General features: G+C 33.5%; 2 protein-coding genes across 2 annotated transcripts in view; one reads left to right on the top strand and one right to left on the bottom strand.

Moving 5' to 3' along the window:
• Positions 1-1736, top strand: part of LOC118196940 (uncharacterized) — a 39384-nt gene extending 37648 nt beyond the window's left edge. Inside the window, 1 exon segment of the mRNA XM_085825137.1 lies at positions 1287-1736. Coding sequence (XP_085681263.1) covers positions 1287-1549 — 263 coding nt within the window. The 3' untranslated portion in view covers positions 1550-1736.
• Positions 1737-5747: 4011 nt separating this feature from the next.
• LOC118196938 (uncharacterized) overlaps positions 5748-21422 on the bottom strand; it is a 38634-nt gene continuing 22959 nt past the window's right edge. Inside the window, exons 4-5 of the mRNA XM_035368411.2 lie at positions 19632-19863; positions 5748-7636 (exon numbers count right to left, since the gene is read on the bottom strand). Of these exons, the coding sequence (XP_035224302.2) occupies positions 7277-7636; positions 19632-19863 (592 nt within the window). The 3' untranslated portion in view covers positions 5748-7276. The remainder of the gene's footprint in view (positions 7637-19631; positions 19864-21422) is intronic.

A 21422-nucleotide genomic window follows, 5' to 3' on the forward strand; every position in this document is an offset into this window, starting at 1 on the left:
TTAACTTACTTTAGCAGAATCAAAACAAATGGAATATTTCAAAATTTCTAGCTAAGGGGGGGGAATATCATTTAAGAAAGACAGACTTTGACCCACCATATTCACCAAGTCGGAATCAAGGAGAAAAGTTTATAAAGTGCTTACTATCTATAACTGGTAAATACTCTAAACTTTATCTGGCCAAAATGCGTTACTTCATATCTCTATTGTGTGCTCTATCATGACATACGCATCGCCTGCTTGAGCTGCAGCAACTAAAAACGGTATGATGTCCAAACTGCACAGAGAGCATAGGAAAAAAGACCAAATTTGCATTATTGCGCCCAACTCTGGCAGCCATAGGCATAACAATTTTTTGTTTTTAACAAGAGGCGTCGCCATTTTGTACTTATTATTTTCGTTGTATTGCACGCTACAACAATTTCTATAGTGACATAAATGACTTTAAACTTCATTTGTGAAATTTCTTTGCAATAAAAAAGTTCTGTGCTTTCCGTAAAACTGCTGAAAGGCACGATTGCTTTGACTTTATTACTGATACAATCTCCACGAAATTCTTACCGAAACAAAAGTGACAAAAATCCTCTTGTAAGTGTGTATATTGAATTAATTTTGGAAAAATAGCTTAAGAAAATATAATAAATGCAATAATATGTGTGTATGTAATTTTTTTTCTATTGTAAATCCTTCTTTTCTTCAGACTTCAAGGTTGGTTGCTCTAATGAGCAAGTGCGGATCAGACAAGAGAACCTTTAGATTCCTTTAAATTGTATCTGAAATCATTTAAAGTTTACAGAAATCGCCTCGAATTGCTGGTTCACCCGAGTCAAAGGTCTCGTGTTCGCGTGGTTTTATATTGGATTGTATATACATTTTAAAACAAAAACAATTTTAAGATATTTTAACAACTTTATTTTTAAGCTTTCCCAAATTCTGCTTCCGATCAAGCATAACTAACAACTACTTTAAGTTATTTAAATTACATTAACGTAGCAACAGAAGATTGCTACATAAAGAAGTACAAATATGGCCTGTTTAAAGGCGCACGAGTTGCATTATTTTTTTACAGAGAGCGCAGAAGATTAAATGCAATGTTGTTAAAACAATGCACCTGTGAAGTGCCGATGCTGCTTGGCGAGGACAGAACTCGTGATCCTCGTACATGTAGCCAGATAATAATAAAATAGCTATTATTGACTCGGGTACTCTTTGTGGGCGAAAGTTTTGACACATTTTCTTTCTGGTATTTCATTCCACTTCAGCCATTATCTTCTATTTTACAACAGGTGCCGCTTTCAACGTTGGGGATGAATCTATGAATATGACGAAACTCGATGTGGCCAAGAAGATTCAGAGTCGTGTCCCTGGATGTAAAATAATTCCAGGTACAGGCGAAGACAAAGACCAAAGAAACTATAAGGTCTCCTATGCAAAAATTAAGAAGTTAAATTTCAAATCAAGGATCACAATGGACGAAGGGATATCTGAGTTGGTCAACATCTTACCTCTTATGACTTTGGAAGAAGTAAAGGCCAGCAGGAATGTTTGACATCTCTTCTAGAACTGGTTTTAGGATCTAAATAATTGTTTTTGGAAGTTTCCTTTGTAATTGCTTCGAAAGAAATGAAAAAGTGGAATTACTTTTGCATTCAATAGCAAAATTTTATCTGGACATTCTGAATTCTTTTTAGTGCAGTATTAAAATGGACTTTTAATAAAAATCATTAAAAACTTGATTATCTTTTCTCACCATTTTACAACTTATGTGGCTCACATTTGCTTTCATACACTTGCGTTTTTAAGATTTGTTTGCAAGTATGAGTCACTAAATATCCTGCTTGTTTTCGAAAAAGTTATTCCAAACGTTTTTGGCATTTATTCAAAGTTCTGAAAAAACTCAAGTATTCAAACTTCAAATATGCAGTTAATATTTTATAAAAACCCGAAAATAACGCGACATCCACATACTCAAGGATTTAACAAATATTTTTAGGTAAGAACGTTTCATTTTGTTCCATTCCTGCGCAAGAATTTCTCTTATTAGAGCTTTCGAAAAAATGCCATGTTTACTTGTTTTCCTCCCCTCCAAATGTAATAGGATTTAAGTCCGGAAAATTTTTGATAACTTCGAAACAAGACAATTTGTATAATAACTATAAACGAATATTTAGGGCTGTATATTTAGGATAGTATCCTGACAGAACTCGAGTGTATTTTGCCTTCTAACGTTTCTTGCAGCTGCTTTCAGATTTTCATTAAAAATTTTCATATAATATTTATACTAATATACATTATTTTTGATGAAATGTAAATTTCCTATTTCAGAGGCAACAAAATATATCGAAAGCATTATGCTTCCACATTCATACCTATCAGTAGGCAATAGGATTTCTGCATTCATTTTTTAATTTTCGCTTTCGCCTCGTAAATTCGTCCATTAGATCAGAGTATATTAAATTTTGAACAGTTTGCAAATATAAAATTATTTCAATATGCTAAATCTTTGCCCAGTATGGATTTTTGCGAAAGTCTGGCATATTTTCATTGTTAATGGGGAATTGTCCTGCGAATCGCTTATATTCATGTGTTCAAATGAGTTTTCTAACAGTTCCGTCGTTAACTTTTACTTAAATCCGCAGTAAGTTTAGCAGCACTAATATTTGGGTTTCGTGCGAATTTTTATAGGATAAATCTTGTGTTAGCTTGGAATGTGGTCCAGATTTCAGTGCATTTTGAAATGTTCCACACAATTCCCATTACATCAAAGATGGCTGAACGCTTTACATCAAGAAATTTGGAATATTTAGAACGCTTTTATCATTTTTAAAATCGTGAAGAATAAAATTTCGATCAAAACTGAATTTATAGCGTTTTGCCATGTTCACTTCAGGTACCGAACTGTTAATATATTTTGCAAAACAAGCAGTTTCCAAATGCAGACGATAAATAGTTTGATTATTTTCATTTAAAATAAAGGATATCAGGAAATCTAAGTCTTCCAAAATATTTCAACAAAACTTTCTAGTGTTCTATTAACGCTTTTCGAATAAATTATTGCAAAGAACATTTTGATATTTGTTTAGTAACATGTAGGTCTTAAAATATTCGAAACACAGTATATCAGAAAAAAAATGAAGTCTATTTCGATATTGAGTACAAAATCTGTAAAATTATAATCCATGTAATTTTCTAGATTTTAGCACTACAGGTGTCTGAAAACAAATGTGAGGCACTGTAATTGCTAAAAGCAACATTTAGATAGCTGGGAAAGGGAATCTAGCATGTAAAAATGAATATAGTTTTAAACTGGAAGATAAGTGTATGTACTAAACTGAAACAAGCTAAAGAAGCTTATTGTAAATCCAAAAATGGCAAAAACGGTAGTTGCTAGTATAATAACAAAATGCAAATTGTTTCTTCTTCTGTATAGTTCTTATATGGAAGTTGGCAAAGTAAGTATGGAAAAGTTTAAAGTAATTTCATACAAATTGCTAATTTTTTAATTAATGCTGCAATTGCACATGGTTGTACACAGGATGTTCTACACTTAAACTAAAACTAATTTCAATAAGGAATTAAAAATAAATTAGAGTAAAACGTTCTGGCAACAGCTTATTACTTTAAATGAGCAACATTGCTACTTTTAAACTGATTACACTTCAAATGTCGCATGTAGGCTAGGTGTGGATTGAAGGATATATTCTGGTGCTTTCCGAAGAAATATTCGTATTCCATTTTTCAAAAAACTGTGAACTATTAAAATTTTTAAGTGCAAAATAAACATTATTAATCGGAAAGGGAAAAACCATTAATCATTTAACTTCTCCATTGAAAGAAGACTCAAAATAAATACCTGAAAAAGCATGCATTGTTTCTAATGTTTTTAAGTTAACTTCTTGACAACAAGAGAAAGAAATCGATAGCAAAGTATTTATAAATACATCTGTAACTGCAATAAATAAAATAATAAAGCAAGAGTTGCAACTTGAAAAAGCTGAAAAGCAGTGTTGAACAGCTTTCCGAGACATGGGGCTCAACGAAAAATGATTTATAGAACCTATGAAAACTATTTAGCAGGAGATAAATGAGAATATATCGGGACTCTGGAAGAATAAGTTTACCTAAATGACTGCAAGAAAAAAGTCTATTATTGGAAACGAAGAGGGGAAAAAAAGTTAGACCTGGTTTGCTTCAATGCAAACAAAGTAAGGAATTTATGATAATCACAGGATTCTCTTACAGTGGGAAATTAAACCTAGGAGGAGGGAAAAAGTTCAAATGAATTAAATTACTATTAAGAGAATTTTTAAGTCTGCTATTTAGAGAAAAAATTATATTTCTTTATCCCAATGACTTTCAAAGATTGAAACTTCATGGATTCAACGGAACAAGCCGTAATTCGAAAATTACCATTGCATTTCTTGAAAAAATTAAAACTGATACAGGTATTGCATATGTCTCTTAAGTCCCCTGACGTTTCGCTTCTGGATTATTGCCTTGTGAATAGCTCTTTCCTAGCTGATACCACTATATTATGGACATTGAAAATTAATGGAAGGTGAATGGAAATTTTACGAAAAGCTCCTCTCTCGTGAAAATATTAATAGTGACTTATATAGTCTAGAAATAAAAATCTATCAGATCAGACGTTGAAAAATATTCGTTACATTCTAAACATTCGTTAAATGTTATATAATAGTTCTAAATATTTAAATAGTTCTAAAAATGTGTGAACATCCTCTATATCTTTTGAAAAGTAACTCAGATTTTACTTAGTTATTAAAGTAAATGAAGTTTTTTCCTTTACTAAAGGCTCATATAAGCAACGTTTTCTTTTTTAGAAACTATAGGGGGTCTCTACAAAAACACTAGATTTAGTATGGCCAATAACACATTTTTAGAAAATGGGAAAATATTTTAACACGCAACAGGTAAATGTTCCAATTTAAGAATGAAGAATAAATGTATGACATGTTTTCTACGACTCGCTGTGCACCAGCGCGTTCTTTGGATGAAATTCGTAGTCCCTGTATCATGTATCTGACTATCTAGATAGCTAATGTCTCGTTCCAGTTCCTCTTTAATTTTTTCTTCTTCCAAGTTTTTTTTTTTTTTTTTTTTTTTTTTACCTCATTTTGGTTTTTGTTGTATTTTGAAGTTTTTTGGAAGTTGCAATAACATTATTATGCAAAATAGCGGTGTTTTCAAAATGACCGCCTAAATCGAGACCGAGGTTATTTATGTTTGCTCCCGAACATGTATTTTAAGTTTCTTTATCAAACTGCCAATCGTTGTTTCGTTAGGTGCACTTTCAGGTCTAAAACTAGGTGAAGTTTCCTTAAATAGGTGAAAATACTCCCACTCTTGCAATGAGTTTTCCTAATCAAAACTCTGTTCCTTTGTGTAGCGTTCCATGTCGATTAATTTGCGAAATGCACCAGGTAAAATCAAACGCGATATTCTTATATGGGAACACTTACTTGTTGTTTGTATATATATATAAATATTGCCCATTTTCTAAAAATGTATTTTTTCACGCATACTAAATCCAATGGTTTTGTTGGGATATTCTTTAAGTGTTTCGGGAAAATTCGATGTTTAAACTCAGCTCTTTTTTTTTTATTAAAAATCATGCTTTGAAAAATCCATTCAAATTAAACCCATCATTATGCCATCCGAATTTAATATTTTTCTGGTTTAAAGTTTTTCTAGTGTTCGAATACTTGATTCTATTCTATACACTAGAATTGTCTTGTAAATGTTTATTTTAAATAAAATACATAAAATAGTACATAACTCTACAATGATTCTGCAATATCGTACAATACAAAATGTAACAATCGGAACAAAATAAAATACATTCATGATTTGAAACAGATTTAGAACTCGGAGATAATACTGATTCTACATTAATGCAACCTATCAGCAATGATTATATGTTACTGGTTAATGGTTAGGTGAGTTTAAACTTTACAGCAAAGCAAACATTTTTCCTTGTTTACAACTTCTTACTAGCATTTTATCTTCCTTGCCTACAAACAATTATTTTTCTACTTAATTTTTCGTACTTATGTATTATTGCAACCACCTTACTAGAAGTCACCAAATTTTCAGAATGTGCTCAATTTTGGCAACTATACGCATACCAGTCTTCAGGCTACCATGCTTAAAACAATCCTTCGGTCAAGCAAAATCTCCATTTTCCTTTGCTTTCTTTTTGCTGTATTCCGGGTTTCAACAACAAGAGATAAATCGTCTTTGTCTTAATTTGAATTTGAAGACATGCGTTTGTAGAATTTGCAAGCAGTGAAGGAAACTGCAAGAATAGCGATTCTGAGGATAAATATGGCAAAGACAACAATGATTAGATTTGTTTGACAGGTAGCTGATGCGTCATGCCGAGTTTGTGCAATTCTCTAATATTTTTTAAGCGAAAACGGATAGCTGTGTTCATGGGGATAAGAATAGCACAAAGGAATTATAGAAAAAGCATAAGCGTTTTGTTTTTCATGTATCGTATAATATTTCTTTTATATTTAAAATTTGTATTTACAGACATTAAAATAGGTGTTTTTTTTAATATGCTGATAATGTTTGCTAACTTACGATAAACACCAGTAATTTGGGAGCGTTTTTAAAAAAATCGCCGACCGATACCTCATAGGTAAATTTTACCTTTTCATCTTCAAAAAAATCGCCAGATTGCATTGAGGTGGTTGCGTTAATACGTTTAAGTACCAATTTTTTAGCGTTCGTTCTATTCTTAAAAACAACAAATACAGTGATGAAGAATGATACAAGATGAAATGCCTATTCTTTTCTACGTCACAGACATGTATTCTTGCCATCAGAATTATGGAAAAAAAAGTATACTGTTTTTCGTTTTACACTACAATTTTCGGAAAATATGGATACCGTGATAAAATGTGATAAAAATGGCTTCATATAAATCCACTGATTCCATAAGTCCATTTCATAGCAGTGAGCCACTGATTAAATTTCGCTCTTCGTATAAATTTTCGTGTTAAACTGAAAATAAAATAATTTTGTAAAAAATGGAAAATTTATTCACCATTGAAGTTGATTTCGCAGTTATTGCTGTTTAAAAATGACTTAATAAATGATCATGCTAAAATCATTGTCACGAAGGTGTCTTAACTCCTGTTTCCCAGATTCTGACTAAACCGTGCCTGTGAATTATAACGCTTATGATTCATGATGACTTATATATTTACGATAATTTGGGGTTAAAAGGAGCTCTCTGGGAGAGCTTTCTCTACTGCACTGCTGTTTGGTCATTTGATGTTGCCAGTTCATCATCACTTATGATTTTCTTTTTCAATTCTGGAGAACGAGGTGGTGTATAAGAGTCCGATAGCTCGCTGTCTGAAGATTTTCCAGGAAAAGCTCCGCCACCAACCACGAACGAAGTAACGCTGCAATTAAGAAAGTCGTCTGCGACGTTTTCTGATGATATTCCAGAGTCACGAGAGGCAGAAGTGGTGGTGTTCGTTTTGGAAGCATCTAGTGACGACTCTAGGAGGTCCATGCTGGTGCCTGGTGCACATGCAGCTGACGCAACAGGTGTCAGAGGCTTCTCGAAAATGAAATTGGGTATGTCCAACAGGCTTTTGACCTGTAAAAAGAAAATCGTATGAAATTTGACAAATAGAATAATTTGGCAAATTGCATTAGGCGCCGGTTAATCTGTTCGGGGTTAATGTTATCGAAATTCCAAATCCTGATCTATATATGAAAACATGGCAAATGTATCCCTTACTAAGACCAACAATTCGGTTAATAGGATCAAAACATAGAACGAATTTTTTAAATTGAAGTAGTGTCGCTAAATATAAAACTCGACAGATATGATCGAAATAGAACACAAAAATGATTAAGTAACACAGCTATGTCGTCAAATTAAGGATAATGTTGCCAAGCATCTTGATTTGATCTAAGGCAGCATTAAAGGGTCTTGGAACCACGTCTCAGAAAAGAGAAGAACTGTTTTAAACATGTCAAACTTTAAATAAATGATAAAATAAAAAATGATTATGAATCAAAAACGTCTCCAACTAACATGAAATGGGAGAGATTTGCTGCCAGGCAAGATGCTTGGCAGGAATTTCAAGCTGCAGGTTAGGTAAGTTCTTGGCTGCCCCGCCCCGTGAGCTAAGCGCACTACGGGTCTACTCCTCCTTTGGGCACTTCGTGGAGGTTCATCCTCCACTATTACCCTTCCAGGGAAGCAGCGCACCACCTGGATAAGACACCAGGCAGCACTGGTCGTCAATTGATCCTGCCCGTCGCAGTGGGCCGTTACCTAACAAACCGGGGGAGAACAAGCCCCCCCCCGGCTACGGTTCCACACCGCTCAGAACATGCCAGACCCCGAGGCCGGCCAATAAGTGACCTTTCCCAGGGTCTTCAGAAACACCAAGTTTATAAATTTTATATCTCCGTGGCCGAGACTGCCTAGGTACAGATCCTAACCAGTAGCTTCGCAGAGTTCTCTACGTCGACCCCCGGGGGGGCTGCTGGTTATGTAAAAGAAGATATCTTCCTTTCACTTTCTGAAACAAATCCAGACATACCATTGATAAATTTACTGAAGAAGATGACAAAAAAATTCGGCGAATTTCTTACAAATGATAAAATGAGGGACACTCTATGAGTATTAAGATTATGAGTAGAGCATCGGACAAACAACATCCAGAAACATTCTGAAATGTTCAAAAGATGTATACTTATGTGTAAACAGCTAAATATTAATAACATCTTTCTTAACTAAGCTGCTGTTAACTATTTGTATGTTTCTAGTTATATACAATTAGTTAAATTCCACATATTTTAAAGCATATTTTTTCTTATCACTTAATGCTATTATTTGGTTAATGCTATCAAATTAGTTATACACAAACGTGATCACATTAAGCTGCATCTACTGTAAGAAGTTTATGAAGGTATTTTTGAGCATCTAAAGCGGTTACCACAAGTTTCTTGGAATTCAAATTAAGGAATGTCTGCACCGTGCCAATAAAAATCCTTACCCAGCCTTTATTTTTCTCAACCGTTGTTCGTAGACATATACTTCCAATTAGAAAACGTTTCAAATGATGCTAAGATTCATGTTTTGTCAGCTAAAATTTAAAAAAAAAAAAAAAATCTGAAATGTTTCAGATTTTAAATTACGTCCAAAGGGGCGTTTTTTAACATTTTGTGTGTTACCTTTCTTTATTAAATATCATGTTCCTCGCACTTAAACCATAAGATCCAGTGCAACAGCAATATCGCAAAATAGTTTTAAAACGAGCATATCTTTAGAATTTCCGATACAGAGATTCACGCGCTGGAGATAAAAATGTTTTTTTCTGCACAACGTTGCCATTGCTCGCTTTGAAATCCTTGAGTTTGTTAATCAAAAATTCGTCAAAGTTTTAAAAAATAGGAAATCGATCATAAAACAAATTTCAAATTTCAAATTTGGTCTTCCATATGCTCATATTCGTTGGAGGATTACGTTATTCAAAATTCGATGACTCTATGTACCGTTATTTTATGACAATGTGAGAAATATACATACATTTACGCAGATTTTCATTATTTAATTTCTTCAAATATAATGCAGGACTCTAACATTTTATGGCAACAGTTTGAAAAGTGAACCGACATTTATCCGTCCGACGCAAAATGCCAAAACGAAACTAATAGTCGTTCGGGATTCAAATCCCTTTGGACTAAAAAATTTGTAAAAATTACGAAGTCTAACTCTTTATATGTTCTTCTGGTCCCTGTACTTACACTTAGGAAAATATTATATTCGTTATAAAACATAAAGCGTAGAAATTTTGTTTCCCGAGTGATAAAAACTGACAGGGATATTTATTTTGAAAATTACTGATTTTTGACTTCACATTTGTTTGCATTGAAGGATCAGTTAATAAATAAATTAGAATAACTTGATTTTAATTTTTCTTACCTTAAATTCCATTCAATGATATATTTTTGCGATTTACTTGTCTCTTTAATTTATAATTATGCAATATTTATTGTGCGAAAGGATTTTCACTCAAGTCTTAAGTTTTCAAAGTTTAAAAACAGGTCCTTAATATTCTCATGAAATTTCATTACTTTAAATCATAATCTGGTAATCGTAAAAAGTTTGTTTAATTTTTAATTAATGTAAATAGTATTATGTTACCAGTAGCAATATCTAATCACCAATTAATCACCACCAATAGTGAATCCTGCAAGTACCTTCAGAACATGAATTTTGAGATTCTGTGAATAAGATAATTTTGGAAAAAAAAAAAAAAAAAAAACTTCTGTGGACACCTCGTGACTTTCTTGTACGGCCTATTAAACTATACACATTATGCACTTCATTTAAATTTATTTTCTCGAATTATTCTAGTTTAATAAACCGATCCCTCGAGGCAAATTGAAAATGACATCGAAAATTCCAGATTCTGAAATTAAATATCCCGCTCGATTAAGTTAAATTAAGTTAGATTTCGTTATTTGGCCAAAATTAAGTTTTTTAAAAAAAATTTGATATTGCCAGAAATGAAAATTTACGTTATTTAAATCTCTTCTATAATTGAAAGTGTATGACTGCGACCAACATTGCAAAAATAAAGGATTTTTGGATTCTAATAAAAAAGTGAGGTACACAACTAGATGTTATAATAGTCCCACATACAAAATTCAACGTTGTGGAGCTGAGTTATGCCCGATATTTACATAGGTACGTACGTATAGACGTCCCGAAAAAAAATTTATTTGAATCCATCTCACAATCCGTTTTGGTATAAAGAGTGCTTTATTCTGTCCGTACGTACAGGCGTCATGCAAACAAGTAGTCAAAATGGATTCGAAAAAGGTCAAAATAGATATTTCCATTAAAATATGATACCCTAATTTTTTCGAGATAATAATGCTTCGTACAAGAAAGAAAATGTACTAACGAATATTTTTCACAATAATATGAATAAGAACTGCTCATCACTTTACCTCTTAATATTATAAACTATATTTTACTTTTAGTTGCGTACAAATACAAGCATTTCGCTCTTCCATGTGTGTACGGCTCCTAAATGGCTCCCGATCTCCGAATTTAATATCAAATATCTCGGGCAAATTTCGTCGTATGAGAGTCAAAAGCTGTTTTTCATAATGCGAGGAACATGCATACCGTGAGTGAAAAAAGTATTGTGTTAGAACAAGCTTTCAAATAATTTTTGAAAGAATAGTTAAATACTTAATTTAAACAAAATGCTTTTTCTGCATGCCATCTCTTAGAGCTGAATGAAATCGAAAAATTTTTAATTAATTAAAAATGAAGTTAAATAAATATTAAATTTTACACTTTTCAGGCACAAAGAAAGTAATGGTCAAAAACGTACAGAAGGTCTAGACTAAAGACAAGCATTATAATTACGTGGGCGCATTCACATAATGTCTACAATCCGCAGTTTGGATTATGCTTCAGATCGTCGTCATGGTAAACTTTAATGTTATTTGTTGTGCGCTGTACTTCAAATCTTATTTTAAAACATTCAACTACATAAAATTATCAATTTAATCATCAATAAAATATAGAATTTAAACTCTGAAGGCACTCATATAGCCCAAGATCATATGGTTTTCTTCACTATGTTTTGTGTGTGTGTGTGTGATTATGGCAAAGCCTCGAGGGCTATCTGCCTAAGAGGAGGGATGCCTTCGTGGAGGACTTTCTAAGGGAAACTGGCTCGTATACACGTTACACATGGGGAAAACCACGAAAACGCCCATGCAGCCAGCCCGTTCGCGGGATTCGAACCTCGGACCGAACTACCAGTGTTCAGCGACTTTTACCGCTCGGCCGCTGGTGAGCCGCTTACTATGTTTTAATGATGGAGTAAGATCCATCATTTAAGCTCACTATTGGGTTTGCGCTACACCATTTGCTTCTAATCACTTCCAAAATATTAAATTTACTTTCATCTACAAATACAGTTGGATTCCAAGAATTTTGAGGGCTTTTAATACAGATTTTGATGAATTGTAATCATGGCCTTCAATTCGCTTTACTGAGAAATGGTTTTCTTCTAGCTATTCGGCCATAAAAGTTACATTTAAATTCTTTCTATCCCTTTTCTGGATTACTAGATTTCTTAACATTTGTTGAACTTTCAAAGTCAATCTGACTTCACTGGTTTTAGTGTTATAAAAACATTTATAGCAATCCACTTTTTTTTTTTTTTTTTTTTTTTGCATTCGATGAATCTCCTTGGATGCCTTGTTCGTTGTTTGCTTTCAAGCAGATTTGTTTTACTGTATTCCAAAATTAAACTTAAAAGTATATTTTACTTTAAAGGCAATAATTCAGCTATTTTCTTCTCTGATTTTTCACAATTCCAATGAAAAATTTTTAATTTGTTCGCAATAAAAGAAAGATGTATGCTGCTATGGTACTTTTAAACTTTCTGTGATTTTACTGTTAAATTATATATAGCGCAAGTGCGAAGAAAACGATGCTTAATAATAAAGCTAAAAAGACAAAAAAAAGGGGGTGAGTCCTGAGTGCAACAGCAGAATAGCAGACTGCGAGTTCAGCGCAGACCCGGATCGAATAGGGCCCAGTTGGAATTTTTTTTTTTTTTTTTTTTTTTTTTTGATGGTAACGCGGGGCCCCTTAAAATGCGGGACCCGGTTGGGCCCAATCACTCCAATCGCCCTTTATCCGACCTTGGTTCAGCGAGAACGTAAAAACCTTAACAGCACTTTTCAGCGACCGCTAAAATCCGACACTTTTCAGATTTTTTTTAACCTTAATTTCATATTAAAGAGCAAGGTATTTAAAATATCTTATGTATCCATTAGTGTTATTTAATATTATTCCTCGTAATAGATTTAGCATGGTATTTGTATACCCTTATAATAGCAGATTTAGCATGGTATTTAAACAGGCTAACATGGTATTTACATTTGATTGCTTTAAAACAATGAAAAGTATTTAGATTTGGAAGACCAGCTGAATTTTTCTATTACAGAATGTGTGAAAGTGTCTTATGCCCCAATACTTATCGTGGCCATCATTTACGCAGTATGTACTTTGTGCTCCGAGTGTTCGATTTGTAGATTGCATAAATTACGTAATAAAATTACGTATATGATTTTGGAAGAATATTGAAAAAAAAAAAAAAGGTATGTGTTCGTAACTAGCTTTGACAATTTTAGGAATTATTATTAGTGAAATTATACAATGATTTAAGTCACTATATGTAATGATTTTAATTAAGCCCACTAACGTAATTTCGCGGGCCCTGTAAGTAATTAATAATAACTGAAATGAATTTCCGTTTATTGTTTTTAATTTGTTTAGTTTGTTCATTAATAACAGATTAAATTTCAAATAAAAACTGAATATATTAAGCTTTTTCAAATGGTAATAAACTGGTGCGTATAAAAATAAGAGTATTTTATATTGGGCGGTGGCAATACATTTCTTTTAAATTGCTGAGTTTTTACGAAATTTCAAAGCCAAATATCTTATAACATTTTGCCGAATGGTAATGTTCTTTTCTATCGCTTGGTTTTCTGATTAAATTTTGCGTATAAATAAATGCCTTACGTTTTCCGAAGCGGCAAAATAAAGAGATTTTAATCAAAAGTTTCTTAAATTCGTACAGAGCATGAAATTAGGAATTTAAAAAATTCGAAATTCAAAATTCGTACTGCAAAACGGTGATGTCCGGGTAGAGGATTATGTGCGTTCAAGCTTGATTAGGTGCAGCCATTTTTTTTTTATATTTGACTGAAAGCGAAAAACAAATATACCGTGTATTCTGAATTATCCCGGCTAATACTGAGGAAGCAGGTCACGGATAACTGAAAAGCACGGATAATCCAAACTATCATTATTCAAACATACTGTATTCTTTTATTTCTTTAAAAAAATCAATCATTTTGGTTTGTTTTTGAGAACGTTTAAATATTTGTCGAATTCCATTGCTTATTTTTCGAAGTTCTATTTTATCATTGTATTCGAATCCCCTTTGATCGACTACGCGAATGCATGATGAAAGATACAGATTTGACATTATTTTTTAGTAGTACATGTTATTAGTAGGAAAAAATTATTTTTTCTTCCAGTTCAGCTATTACCAAACTCCAGCAATTTCTTACTGTGATTGAAAGCTTGCGTCTGAAATCTAGCTTGCTGGACGAAGTGGCCTTGGGCAAGGTGATAAATAATTCGCATGGGTGACCTTCTTGAGGATTCCCATCCATTTTCCAAAGAAAGCATGTCTGCTTGAAACGTGAGTAGCGTCCTTAAACTGAAGCATACGTGAGAATGCTTATGCAATGAAATTATGAGTAAAAAGAAAAACTTTTGAAAATTCTAACGCACTTCTGCGATTTTTTCTGCTGTTCCACGACCTTTTCTGTAGGCGGTCAGTTGTTATATAATTGAAATGAATCAGAACGAAAAATACAAGGAATTCTATTGCTGCTATAAAGTTAAAAGCGTAATATGTTTGGCTTCTTTTGAAATCACGTTTTCGTTTTTTAACCAAAGTAATTCTCAGCAGTTTCAGAGGTGATAAAGTATTTCGAAGCCTAGATCTGAAGACAGAATGCTCTTTGGTCTGACTTTGGACTTAATAGGAATATGTATTGATATATATCTGTAGCATAAATCAATTTCTGCAGAATTTGGAACCTCTTATTTCAAAACTAAGATTTCTTTTTAACTGGAAATCTTTATTTAATTTTGTGTGACTCATTTGGTACTTTTATACAGGTATCCTGGTACATTCTTATAACGAATTTATACAGGTATACTCTTATAACAGGGTTTCGCTTTTACACGTTAAGAAAATTGCGGGAACCCTCGTACAGCATGACAACACAGTTCCATTCTATCGCGTTAGTGAATACTCGTAAAATTTCTTGCAATACTTTATGGATGTTCACGTTCCAATAAAGGATTTTTATTCTAAATATTTACAAAATTAAGTTACATACTCTGCCATCGTATGTAGCCCGCATTCCGGAAATAACCGTATGCAACTCTCATGTCGAAATTCTTTCGAAGCTGAATCGTGGCTATCATTTACGCAGTATGTACTTTGTGCTCTGAGTATTCGATTTGTAGATTGCATAAGTTAGGTAATAAAATTACGTATATGATTTTGAAGAATATTGAAAAAAAGGTATGTGTTAGTAATTAGCTTTGACAATTTTAGGAATTATTATTGGGGAAATTATATTTCAGCTCCAAACACTGTCTGAAAATAATTATCAAAATAATTTTAATCCTTTGGAGATGAAAATATAAATTTTGAACCGTTTGTTGAAGGGTGAAAAAAGCATCTGACGGTGTAAAAACTCTAAGCTTAAATGAGAAAACAATAAAAAAATTGTTTTTAAAAGTTTTCAAAACGCATCTCTCTATTTTTATATTGGTTGATAGTCTCGCATAACACGGTTTCACACAAGACGGCATTTTCAAAAAGCCTATCTATTGTGTTGTAGGAGCGATACCTTCGTTTCACTTCTTGCCTGTCCTATTGTCATAAAATTTTCTGGGTCTTAGTTTGAATTTTAAAAGGTAAAAATATAATTTTTATGCGAAAAAAATGCTTGAATGAAAGCTTGATTTACGCTTGAGGTAAAATTTTGGCATCGTTCAGCTAGTTTCATTTTTGCAAAAAAAAGCAACGTAAAAAAATGCCCTCGCCCAACAGTTCGCATTTCAAAATTAGTCAAAAATTCTTCTTTAGATTAATGTCGGTTTCATAGGAAATTATGCATTTCGAAATACAAGAACCTATTTCTTTCTTTTCCTTTCTAATATTCTATGTGTCATAAAAAAAAGACCAGAGTTAAGAACAAAATTACCAAAGTTTATCTATAAACATGCTTGCTGTTCGAGAACATCGCGGAGAAGATACATATACATTTGTCGTGCCCTTGAACGAGCGTTCCGTTCTCCTCTTCAGAGAACGATGTCTTCAGTGATGTGAGATGGGTCTGAACGTTGTCTTGAAGCTCTGCATTTTTCTGGAGTCTTTAACCGCCCATCAATTCAAGGCAATCAGTTACTAATGAATCTGCTGTAACCCAACAGCCGTAAATAAGATGTGTTTGACAACCCGACTTAGCTCCAAGTAATTTTCATCTTTTCTCTGAATGGGAGAACTGGCTAGGAGGCCACAGATTCCATTTGAATGAGAAGCTTCAAAGCAACGTTTAGGCCCATTTCGTCACGAGCGCCACTGTTCTTCGAAAAGGGAATTGGGAAGCTCGTCCATTGGTATAACAAATTCCTTGATCTTCACGGCGATTAGTTGAAAATAAATCGAAATAAAAAGTAATGTAGGCTTACTATATATTTTCGTTGTCCAACACAGGACATATTTTTGAAATTACTAAAATTTTAACAGTTTAATTATTTATTCAGTTGTATTTCTCACTAGACATGACTTTTTGCAGAAATGGTTTGTTTGTTTTAATTATATCATAAAATTCACAATAGAAAAGTTTTGAATTCAGCAGATGTTTAACAGTAGATACTGAAAGTCTACCCCTTTCTGCAGGCCAAACGTTCCCATAATTGAAAAATCTCTCTCAGCTGGAGCAGATGTCCCAGGCAAAGACATCGCAAACCCACTTATTTTAGAAACATTCCAGCGAGAAATATCAGTCTTTCGAAACACCTTAAAATTGATTTCTACTTCTCCTCAATAGTATCTGGCACTTTTTCATAATTTTATAATAATGAAGGAGTAGAGAATCACACGCTGTTTTTACTATGTATAATGGGGCTGAACACTTATTTTCTTTTGCCCATTGCTAAACGATGAGACGAAAAACAAACAGAGACAAAAATGAGCAAAAACATTTAGCCAAGTTACTTCAGATAAAAAGTTGTGGCGCCTGAATCTGTAGTAAGAAATAATTCAAAATCGACGTCAGAGCTTGCTCTAAGGTCGGCTGAGAGATGCACGGCCGTAAAAGAATACTGAATACACGATGTTGAACATGTGGGTCTAAAATTTTAAAAAGTTCTTGCCTCGCTAGACATAAAATTTTCAAACCCCAGATATTTTTGCGATCCCAGACATTATTTCAGAAAGCACTAAAAACCAAGACTATCTGGATTACGCTTCGTTTTTTTTTATTTTTATTTTTATTTTTATTATTTTTTTTTATGGTATATCGGAGGTTGAAGAAAGACATCCGATGTAGTTACCACATGACTTCCTTGTACGACCTAATAAATTCTACACATTTTTTGCTCAGCTTCATTTAAATTTATTTTCTCGAATTATTCTAGCTTAGTTATCGGATCTCTCAAGGCAAGTAAAAAATGACAGCAGAAATTTCAAATTTTGAAATTTAATATCTCAGTTCATTTTGTAATATGGGAGTAAAATTTCTGATTTTATTTTTTCATAACTAGTATAAAACTGTCTCAGATATAAGTATCGGTACCGCGAGACCATATTAAAAGTTAGATTTCGTTGTTTGTCGAAAATTAAACATTTTAAAATTTGCTACTACAAAAGCATTAGTACTTTCGTCATTTAAAAAACTTTTGTAATTGTATATGGCTATTATAAGTATATGGCTACGACCGATGACTGCGAAATAAAGGCCGGGTAAGGAATTTTAAGAGCCATGTAAGGGGTGTTTTGCCGATTGCAATAGAAAAGGCAGATGCGCAACTAGGTGTCCTATATACAAAATTTCAACGTCCTGCTGCTAATCGTTTTTCAGTTTTGAGATAGATACATCATACATACATACGTACATATGTAAATACAGACGCCATAAAAATATACATTTGGAATTCACTTTACATCCATTTTGAAAAAAGATGTTCTTTATTCTGTCCGTATGTACAGGTGAAGGAGGGCGGGGAATCCTGGCCTCTAACAGAGGTAAGCAAATACACGTCCCATGTTTTCCTCTGGCTAGAAGGAACAACTCCCTGGAGCTCCATTGGAACACCCTTCGGGAGTTCAGACAAATACATTTTTTTTTTTTTAGCTTTATGGCGGGCACTTGCCTATTCAGCACTGGCCACTCCTCAGGCCAGAAGTGGTGGCCATTCTATTGTGGAGGCATCTAATGGGTGACTACCATTGTTTCATACGAAGGGACAGACATTCACAACCATGCCTCTCCGGGATTCGAACCCGGACCCTTCGGTACCGTAGTAGGCTCCTCTAACTACTATATCGTCTGGGCGGCTTAGATGAATATAAATATGTGCTTATATTCGCCGTTCATTGTAAGTTGTATATCGCACTATATGTTGCACTAAGTGTTTAGATTATGCACGGAATGCGTTGCAGCTATGCAGTGGGAATAGCTCAGTGAGTGAACGCCTTACATGATCTGGCAGATGTCCTGTTTCAGGGCTGCAATCGTGATGATAGTCTGACATATCTTATTCACAGTCACATGATTTTATATAATAAAGCGTCTATGTGTCAACATTACTGAAGCACTAACATAGGCGAATGGCGTTGGTAGGATGGCATTGATAGATGTAGTGGTCTGCGGAGGGCTCCACAGACACACGTTGCAGTTTCTGAAAGGAAAAGCAGAGGGAATAAATAGGAAACGATCCGTGGCTCGTGACAAAATTGGTTATTTGTGGTATAGACATGTGTCTTTAAAAGTTGACTTTCGGGAAGAAATGTACGTCCCCCCGGTATCATCTAAATACCGTTCCTGTTCCAATTTCAGGGTGGCTTTTTGAAGCAGCTAGTATTTTATTGTTTAAAGTTTCTATGTAGTTTTTTGTACCTAGGTTAAGGTTAAGAGCACGTTCGTTATTAGAAACCTTTCTATGAAGTAAGTAGACTACAAAAATAGTTGATTTTTGTTCTGCATAAGCTAGAGAAACTAAATTTGAGTTTTTTCCTTAAACAGAGCAATCTGTTTAAAGAATTTTAAACAACTGCCGTTTTAGTACTTACGTATTATCCCATCGACCGTGAATTTTGGCTACCATCGGACCATGAAAATTAGAGGGCATCCCGTCGAAACTGTGATAAACGTTCCTTTGGAATTCTAAAGGAACTAGCGCTTCTTTATTTAATAAACGATTAGTATTCGACCATCTTCTTTTTGCGCCTCGTAAAATGGCTTTTGCCGATTTATACTATTTTGTTAGGCCTTCTGATTTTACCAAAAGCTTTGTTTAGAGCGCTATGAGTAAAATCTTCCGCATATAATTGTTCCAATTTATGATTGTTTTGTCGATTATATTCTGCTGGCCATATCGTGTTCAATAATACAACGTTTTTTTTTTTGATACTAGGATCGTATAACATTGAAAATAATCCACTGCTTGCTCTTCTGTAGAAGACATATTCCAAATTTCAATCTTCTTTTTTCATAATACAATAAGAAGTACAGCAATGATAGTTAATTTATATGCTCGGTCTTATCGAAAGTCAATAGAGGTTATATCAAGCAAAAGCAAGATGTTATGAGGATGTTTTTACGCCCCGCTTATTCATAATCGGTGCTAAATCGTGTTGCTCGGGGACAGTTCAATGGTCGACGACGTAATACGTAAGTACCAATGTGTCCCCTCGCCTTCCTGACAAACATTATCTTACCTGTCTAGGAGGTACTTTGTAGTACTCTTCTTTCGTTGTCTCATCGCATGTTGTTTGAGTAGTTGCAGGCAACAACCATTCAGCGATTTCCTCTAATTCTTTTTGGTATTTTCCACCTTCTTGCTTGCTATGGAACGAAAGGACATGGTGTATTGTAGTGGCTAGCGATTGAAGAAGTGCCAGACTCTCTTTGCAGTACATCAGAATTTCACCTTTTCCGGTAGAACTGTCACTGAAAATACATTTCAATTTACAGTCAACTGTAAAATGTATTTAGTTTTATAGAATAATTAGCCGCTTACGCAACCAGCCGCCAAAATAATTATAATAAAAAAGGAAACTATGTAACGGTTTTACTGAGTCCAGCTAGTGTCACTTCATAAAAATATTTAATATTCTGATCAGGCATGTAGAGATTTAAATGCATTTTAATTTTTATCTATCTGCTTACAAAGCGAAAAAAATTATTCTTGGGAACTGCGTTGATTGCTTTTCAATTGCTTGGTTTGTTAATCTGTAGCAGACAGATTAAATCTAAAATTCAAGTACCGTACGCTTTACTGAATGGCAACATGCTGACGCGTGGAAGATCAAAATATTTTATTTTAGGCAGTGTAATGTTTTTAATGATTCTGTTTCAACTTCACATCAAAGGAATATTAGTCATCAAAGCAGTTATGGTTTATTATTGTATGTTATTCTACATAGGATCAGGATGTGCAGCGCAGGAGCTTTCTATTACTCGCTCACCACAGTAGAAAAGTGAAGGATTGAAAGGCAAATACATTTTTCTGGATAGCAACATTCTGGCGTGCTGGAGATAAACGAGTTTCATTCTGAACAGTGTTACCATAATTCGCTCTTAAATCAACGAATTTGTTGATAAAAAAATTCTTTAAATTGATATACTAAAATTGGAAATATTAAAAAAAGCAAATCCGAAATTCAAAATTCGAGCCTCGAATTCTATAGCCACATGTTCGAATAAAGGATTACATATATACATAGCTGGCTCTAAAAACCGTATTTTCTTCATCCTCTCCCCCGTATGTGTGACGAACATACATGCATACACACATATATGCATACAGATTCTTTATTCTTTAAAAATAGAGATTATTTAAAAAAGCGGATTCTATTTATCACTGTATTTTTGCATTTATAATATATTCGCTACATTTTAATTTTTTTAGTTTAGACCTCCTTATAAATTTTATATTTACTTAAATTCAAATAAACAAATTCTTACGTTTTTATTTAAATGAAAATCAACTGAATTTGTTACAGAACTTCATAAAAATATTTAATATGATAAATAAAATACCCTTTCTATAAATAAAAACCTTGAACCCTTTCTAACGTTAATGAACCTACGTAACCGTTATAAAAGGTGCTCGAACAGATTTATTCCAGTGTCTCTAGAATGCCCATCATATCAAGAACATCTTTTGTGACCCAAATCGTGGATATTCAGATTGCTAATTTACGTTAGGTTACAGTCTGAAAGGTGGTTTCATACAATCTACCTTTGAGGAACTTCACGAGTGAAAATTTCATATCGACATGACCTTACAAGGAGGCACAATTGTTCTTTTATGAAAATATCAGAAATTGATATCAGGGATAGTCGAAATACACGCTGTCTTGTTGGAATAATGTTCTTGCATTCTTGAAGACTATTCTTCATAGAATTGATCGAAGATGCCTATGTATACGAATGTATTTATCACCCCCCCCCAAACAAGACATTGACCTCACATGCACTCGAATGCAAAATTAAGAGAATTTGCA

The sequence above is a fragment of the Stegodyphus dumicola genome, chromosome 10 (assembly GCF_044657685.1).
Source record: "Stegodyphus dumicola isolate Sdum_Otavi_A_Nest chromosome 10, ASM4465768v1".
In the NCBI taxonomy this organism is placed as follows: domain Eukaryota; kingdom Metazoa; phylum Arthropoda; class Arachnida; order Araneae; family Eresidae; genus Stegodyphus; species Stegodyphus dumicola.